The 7,930-nt window shown below is 37.8% G+C and overlaps 2 protein-coding genes across 3 annotated transcripts; both read left to right on the top strand.

The window, feature by feature from the left end:
* LOC117480059 (SUN domain-containing protein 3-like) lies at nucleotides 1-2,620 on the top strand. 2 transcript variants are annotated; one of them, XM_034127217.1, is made up of 8 exons: nucleotides 1-311; nucleotides 1,019-1,084; nucleotides 1,262-1,360; nucleotides 1,537-1,635; nucleotides 1,755-1,867; nucleotides 1,972-2,145; nucleotides 2,241-2,330; nucleotides 2,490-2,620. In XM_034127217.1, exons 2-8 carry the CDS (start codon nucleotides 1,063-1,065, stop codon nucleotides 2,613-2,615), a joined length of 723 nt encoding a protein of 240 aa, XP_033983108.1. In that variant the 5' UTR covers nucleotides 1-311; nucleotides 1,019-1,062; the 3' UTR covers nucleotides 2,616-2,620. The 2 variants fall into 2 exon arrangements, with proteins under 2 accessions (XP_033983108.1, XP_033983107.1); XM_034127216.1 differs by lacking the exon at nucleotides 1-311 and adding an exon at nucleotides 667-893.
* Nucleotides 2,621-3,136: 516 nt separating this feature from the next.
* ino80c (INO80 complex subunit C) lies at nucleotides 3,137-6,017 on the top strand. The gene is given in 6 exon segments (XM_034127218.1): nucleotides 3,137-3,446; nucleotides 3,449-3,535; nucleotides 4,399-4,515; nucleotides 4,604-4,715; nucleotides 5,081-5,148; nucleotides 5,248-6,017. Coding segments are annotated over 6 exon segments (618 nt in total). The 5' UTR covers nucleotides 3,137-3,344; the 3' UTR covers nucleotides 5,380-6,017.
* Nucleotides 6,018-7,930: the final 1,913 nt, after the last annotated feature.

Here is a 7,930-nt window from a genome sequence, read left to right on the forward strand (position 1 = left end):
TTAAAGGGTCAAAATAAGTAAATTAATATATGATAGCTTTTCCGTAGAAGCAGCTTTTCATCCTGTTTAGATATTGTGTTATTTTCTATCATTGGAACCTTTGAAAAAGCACATTTACAGCTAATAGTAGTTTAACAGTGGTGTTAACTTAAACCAAGGGCAACTACAATATTTGGAGAAGTTGTTTACAGTAGTAAAAGCTCTTTTGTTTGGTTTACAGTCATGTCACGGAGAAGCTCACGATTAGACTCCCAAGGATACTACAACAATGATGGACTACCAATCATTTGCTACAAGGAACACCTGAACAGGTAAGCTAAGGTTTGTGTGAGTGTGTGTGGTGTGTGTGTGTGTGTGTGTGTGTGTGTGTGTGTGTGTGTGTGTGTGTGTGTGTGTGTGTGTGTGTGTGTGTGTGCGCGCAGCGCGCGCGCGTGTGTGTGTGTGTGTGTGTGTGTGTGTGTGTGTGTGTGTGTGTGTGTGTGTGTGTGTGTGCGCGCGCGCGTGTGTGTGTGTGTGTGTGTGTCTACAATTTTCATTATAGATCTTCAGACCTTTAACTTTTTATTTTATTTAAATTACATTCAGGACTGTTAACAGCAGATGTTTGAGGATCTCTTCATGCAGTAGTAGAGCAGAGTCCACAAGCTACCTAGAAAGACACAAAACCAGCACCAGAAACATAAATAATAACATAATAACAAACATGGACAAGAACAGAAAGAGTTACAAAGACAGCAAGCAAATTAGTGACTATGACAGCAACGAAATGAGCGACTCCTACAGAAACGATGTCAACAACACAAGTAGTAACAGACACAGAAACAGCAGGTTCTCCACTATATTCAACCAAAATATGTTTGGCTTTCTCTTCTTCATACTCGTCCTGTATTTTGGTAAGTGTAACAAACAACTCTATCAACTTTAGTTCCTCAGCTTTTTACTTTTATATTTTCTGTCTTTTGAAGAACAAATGTCTCTGACCTGTTTCTTCTATTCTTTGTGTCTCTCCATCTACCAGGATTTGCATGCAGAGAAGAGTTTCTCAGATTAAACAAAGACACAATGACCAACTTCAAGGGTCAAGGTAAGACATTAAAATCATATTTATCATTTTCATTAGCAAACAAACTAGTGACAGTGACAGCAACACAATTAGCAACAGAAAGATTGACAGCTTCTTAAACACTTTCATATTGTCTATCTTTTGAAAATCGTGAAAAAAACCGGTTTCTTTTATGCTTTGTTTCCCTCCATCCTTTAGTAAACACATTGAGTGAAGAGATTCTCACATTAAACAAAGTCCTGAACTCCCTGCAACCGGTGGCGGACACTATGCCCAACTTCGCTCTGGAGAGTCAAGGTAAGACATTAAAATCATATGTATCATTTTCATTAGCAAACAAACTAGTGACAGTGACAGCAACACAATTAGCAACAGAAACATTGACAGCTTCTTAAACACTTTCATATTGTCTATCTTTTGAAAATCGTGAAAAAAACGGTTTCTTTTATGCTTTGTTTCCCTCCATCCTTTAGTAAACACATTAAGTGAAGAGATTCTCAGATTAAACAAAGTCCTGAACTCCCTGCAACCGGTGGCGGACACTATGCCCAACTTCGCTCTGGAGAGTCAACGTAAGACATTTAAATCATATGTATCATTTTCATCTGTTAGATTGTAATATCCAAACATATTTTTAACTTTGAGAACGATTGTATCTCACTCACTTTGTGCGTGTGTTTTTTCTGTGCAGAGGCAAGAGTTTTACTTGATCAGTCTTCACAAACGTACTCCAAACGAAGAAGCTGCGCCTATCTTTTTGGAATGTGTTGTAAACGACCTGTACACCCAAGGACAGTCCTTCAGGTAGGATCTACAAACACCAAAACAAATGGCAAATTATAGAAAGGTTTGGGATTTTTAAGCAACCTACCATCTCAACTCTATTTTTATACTCTTTCTTCACTCAGGGAGGCTCACCCCCGGCTGTAGGACGGTGCTGGCCCTTTGAAGGTGGGCGGGGGCATTTATTCATCGCCCTGTCACACCCAGTCTACATCAGCCATGTGACACTAGGTCACATTTCAAAGAACTTGTCCCCAACTGGCATCATTCCTAGCGCCCCAAAGACGTTTTCTGTCTATGTAAGTCACAAATGTATCATTGTTACATTACAGATGTTCAGTTTAAGTGGGAACAATAAGGTGTTCAACTGTGTCTCTATATTCCTCTCTTGCAGGGCATGAATACTTTAGATGACAAAGGAACCTATCTAGGAACCTTTCTGTATGATCAGGACGGGGACGCAACACAAACTTTTGAGCTACCTGTGAGTATTACACTATGCAATACACACATGTCCATTCTTCTTTTTCACACACAAGCTGAAATATTAAAGGAGTAACAGTTTTGTCATTAAATAATTTGTTTCCCATACTGTCAGTTTTTACTCAACAAGCTGTTTCTGCTCTTTTCTCACATCTCTTAGGATCATGGAAAAGTTGTCTTCAAATACGTGAAACTACAAGTTGAGAGCAACTGGGGTCACCCCGACTACACCTGTCTGTACAACTTCAGAGTTCACGGAAAGCTGGCAGAAGTTACAGACAGGTAAGTATGCATGCATGTACTTTTATTATTATTATTATTATTATTATTATTATTATTATTATTATTATTATTATTATTATTATTATATTATTATCATTATTTTTATTATTATTATTATTATTATTATTATTATTATTCTTATTATTATTTTATATTACCATTATTAATTTTTACCACATTATTATTATTATTACATTATTATTATTATATTATTATTCTTATTTTATTATTATTATATTATTATTATTTTTATTATTATTATTATTATTCTTTTTTATTCTTATTATTTTATTATTATTCTTATTTTATTATTATTATTATTATTATTATTATTATTATTATTATTATATTACCATATTATTATTATATTACCATATTATTATTATTATTATTACCACATTATTATTATATTATTAACACATTATTATATACTGCATATACATTAACATAAATACACCTACAGTTATTTGTGTTTGTTTAGTTACACATTATTAATCAAGAAAATACAATCATTTTTTAAATAAATGATTCAAAATAATGATTGTATTTTGACGCTTTCCGATACCGAGAAAAGAAGAAGACGCTTTCCGATTGTTGATACCGGAAGTGAAATACATTCATATCCGGTGTTAACTATGCGGACGTTAGGCAGCTAACTATTGCTAGTAAGAACAGAGAAAGAAAGCTTCATTCGCCTTTAAAGCGTATATCACAACTATTTCGGTCACCACGAATGGCGTCTCAGATCCCCATCACCGTCCGGGCTCCTCCGGCCGCCGCCATCCCGGCCGCCCCGCGGGGGAAGAAGCGTCCCGCGAGCCCGGCGGCTGGTTCCGCTCAGCCGGTCCCGCTCAGCCGGTCCCCGGGAGCAGCAAGAAGAAGAAAGGGCAGCTGACAGCCACACCAGCGGCGACACAGACACAGGTACAGTGCTACCGTCTGCATGTGAAGCGTGCATCATTGTGCGAAACTCAGAGATCTATATAACGTTTTCTGTGTGCAAGGGAATTCAAAGTAGCTAAGATGCAATGCAAGGGTTTCAAATACTGACAGAGGTGGGAGAAGTACTCCGATCAGAGTTTTACTGTCACAAGTAAAAGTCCCGCAGTTAAAATATAACTCAAGTAAAAGTAAAAAAATATTAGCATCAAAATATACGAAGTACTCATTATGCAGATTAGTCCATTTCAGGATACAATTATGTGTTTATTATATTTGAAATCATTAGTTCAAATCTGCAAAGTAACTAAAGATATTAAATAAATGTGTCAGAGTAAAGGCACACAATTTACCTCTGTAGTGGAGTAGAAGTACAAAGTAGCATACAATGTAAATACTCAGGTAAAGTACAAGTATCACAAAATTGTACTTTGCCAGAATCTACCCAAATGTACCCACCTCTGAATACTGAATTCTCTACCGACACTTGAACCCTCATCGAAAACAAAGAAAAAAGCAGCATATTTTAACGCCAAAGATTTGTTTGTATTGTTTCCTGATAACTGCCTTTAAATGGTTGATCAAAGAAAAAAGAGTTGCTGATTAATTCTCTGTTATGTTTACTACTACTGTTTGAACAAATCATGTTTTTAATAAAAAGATAGCCAAAAAGCAAATATGTACATAAGTGCTGTGTAGTAACAGCTAGAAAGCAATGTCATTAAATTGTATCTTTAAGATTCATGTAAGTGTTTAAAAGTTAAAGTTAAAATCAAATATTTTTAATTCTGTGTTGTTTCTGTTGTTGTTACTCTTGTTGTCTGATGTCCTCTTTCATGCTTCATCAGATAACAGCAGCAGAGTCGGTGGCGGAGGTGAAGGCAGTGGGAACAGTTGAAATCGCTCCAAATGTTCTCTCAGAGTCAACAGCGAAGCCTCCACCGTTCAAAGACCCCGCCTTCGTGGTGAGTGTCCGCGTCCATGTGGGTTTAAATTCATCTGCTGCTGAGGCTCTTCCCTCACTGTCTCTGCCCCCTCTCTTAATCTCTGCAGCATTCTGGGATTGGTGGAGCAGCAGCGGGTAAAAAGAACCGGACCTGGAAAAATCTCAAACAGATTCTGGCTTTGGAGCGGACTTTACCCTGGAAGCTTGATGATCCCAACTGTATGTTTTTATATCTTATAATTTCATGTTGCACACTTTTATCAAAAGTACACTACCAGTCAAAAGTTTGGACAAATCTTCTCATTCAAAGTTTTTTATTAACTAGATAATTCCATATGTGTTCTTTCATAGTTTTGATGTCTTCAGTATTAATGTACAACGTAGAACAACATTAAAATAAACAAAAAGCCATTGAATGAGAAGGTGTGTCCAAACATTTGACTGGTTCTGTACATGAAACTGAATCTTTTTTGTGGTGTGGTGGTTTTGAAAAAAAGTCAAAGCTGTGCTATATTATTACATAAATTACGAAACTGCACAGAAAAGTCTACAAGTAATTAAATGTAAGACCTCTGTGTTCACAGACTACAGCATTGAGGCCCCTCCCTCCTTGAAGCCAACCAAGAAATACTCTGACATCTCTGGACTCCCTGTGAGTTATCACTTTACTAAAATACTCACTTTACGATAAACAAAATCACTTTTAAATCTTCTCTGAAGCACACACTGAATACGCTCTCTTTTTCCTCAGGCAAACTACACAGACCCTCAGACAAAGCTCCGCTTCACGTCCTCTGAGGAGTTCTCCTACATCCGCCTCCTCCCCACTGATGTAGTGACCGGATACCTGGCCCTTCGAAAGGCAACATGCATCGTCCCCTGACAGCCGAGCAAGACTTGAAGAGTGAAATACATTTAAACCCGAGCTGAACTCATGTTTGTGTTTGAGCTGTCGGGCCTGCAAGGAACCAATGAGAGCGCTGTCTCCACAGAGAGGACACGGAGAAGTGCACTTCTTAAATGAACAGCTGGTGCCACCAAACATTTGCACAGCTGTTTTAGGAAAGGCTTTAACTTATTATTCAGAGTTACTGTGTGACAAATAAATGCAACAAATAGTATACTTTATTTGAATGCTTATTCTCTTTACGAGACATGTTTGTTGTCTGTAGCTGGATATCATAATTTCACTGTGAGAGAATGTATGACAAGTGTTATCTTTAATGATATTTGTTCCCGATACATTTGAAAGCTTGATGTGGATTTGCTCCTGCTAAATCACATGGAATTACAGGATGCTGTGCGCCCCCTTGTGGTAGAACATTCAGGGGGGTAACAATAAAAAAAGCTGTTGGAAGAAGTTTGCCCATTTTAGAATGATTGTTACTTTTTACAAGTAGCTCATTGAACTTTACTTGAATACGTTTGATTTCAGTTTATCTCTTATTCATCTGTGTTTTCTAATATGTTTTGTATGAATAAATATTTCTAAGTGATACATTTAGAAAAATCGATGTCTGTTCCAATCTCAATGTTGCTTTTATGACAGCCTTTAATAACATTGGTTTGACAATGATATCAAACACTCCTCTGTGTTAAGGGCCACATCTACTGCTGTACATTTGTTTAAAACGCAGTGGCCTGCATCTATGTAAACTATGAACATGTAGCAGGCTAAGCCAAACCTTAATGAGCCAAGAGTCACCAAGCAGTCCTAATTCACATGCGTCATATGTAAATGTAAATTAGTTCCACATGGTTCTAATTCCCCGGCTGCGTTTGATGGATGATTTGCTCTCCGACTGGTACAGTGAGGATGTCTCATTAATCACACATGGCAGGCATCCAGGATAATTTCCATGGTACATTTTACGCTATTTTCACACACTTGATGAATGAGGACCATTGTATTACACATGTGAGCCATCCCTATAATGCTAACGAAGAATAAAAGAGCCGGCACAATTATCGAGGATCACGAGCTTGTGAATATAAACAAGCAAAATCATTCATAACCGCAGCCACTCTTACCACTGAGCTATGAATCCCTTTTTGTTGAAATAGGTTTGATAAATGTGCCATTTTAGTTTACAATTCTTTAGCTTCTGCTATTCTTTTTTTGATGCATTCTTTACACAGTCCCCGTGAAAACAGATCACCTTGTATCTTTGTTCGAAATACATCATCTATATTTGTTACCTATACATCTTTTTAATGTGCCATAAGATCCCATTGTTCCCAAAAGCATATATGATTAATTGTGCAGTGGACCAGGCTTTACCCATGCCTGAGTGTTACTTCTCCCAGCGCTGGACTTAGTTGCAGCTGATGAAGGCAGTATAGTATATCTATGAGAGTCAGAGCAGCATTTCCATTCCTGCTGTGGCATCAAAACCTCAACATAGTGATTAATGAACAGTGCCAGGGCTTTCTGCTACTCAAGCAGATGACCTGCTGGAATGTGTCTGCAAGCATGGCATGTGTGTGTGTGTGTGTGTGTGTGTGTGTGTGTGTGTGTGTGTGTGTGTGTGTGTGTGTGTGTGTGTGTGTGTGTGTGTGTGTGTGTGCATGCGTGTCTGTGTGTGTGTGCTTTATAGAGAACATTTTCTTTGTTTCCTTTAAAGAAAGTGTACAGTTGTAATATTTAAATGTGTGTTTGTCTCCTGGGCTAAAGTCAGGATCAGGTTAGGGTTATGATTCTACGATTAATGGTTACTATTTAAATGTTGTGATATACACAGGTATATATGCCCTGTTTGGGTGTCTATGTATGAATGCTAACTGCATACTATTGCCATATTTAGTCTATCAACTACAAAAAAACATAAAATGCAGTATATGAGTGGTTTCTCACTCATTACGCAGCAACAACAAATCCTGCATACCTGTCTTTTCAGTCCCAATGTGTCACCACCAGGGTGTATCAGAGCTCTACTCAGTCTGCCGTCCTACCTAAGATAAGACTTTATAGTTTTTTTCAGTTGCTAACACACTAAAATCTCACCTAAAGCACAATAATTTAAACTCACACTCAAAGAGCAAAACCTGAGCTCAAATCTCCAAAATTCTAAACACATGTTCAGCTCTGCACCCTATTTGCAATTCAACTTGGCACTTTTTGTTGTGTCTCGTCAAATGTCTTAGTTATGTTTATGTATTTTGTCTCTCATTTCCTGTTTTATTTTGTATATACCTCAGGCCCTGTTTCTTCCTCCCCGTGTGTGTTTTTCCCGCCATCATCAGTGTCTGCCCCGCCCCTGATTGTTTCCACCTCATATTTAAATAGTCCTGTCTCTCCCCTGTCCTGTGTCAGTTTGTCTTGTTTGTTGGATGGTCGTGCCAAGCTTCAACTAAGAAAGGATCTGGAATTTTACAGGTTAATTATGAGTCATATTATACATAGTGCCACCAGCTGTTAACAGGAAGTCAACCCT

Source organism: Trematomus bernacchii, unplaced genomic scaffold, assembly GCF_902827165.1.
Source record: "Trematomus bernacchii unplaced genomic scaffold, fTreBer1.1, whole genome shotgun sequence".
NCBI lineage: Eukaryota > Metazoa > Chordata > Actinopteri > Perciformes > Nototheniidae > Trematomus > Trematomus bernacchii.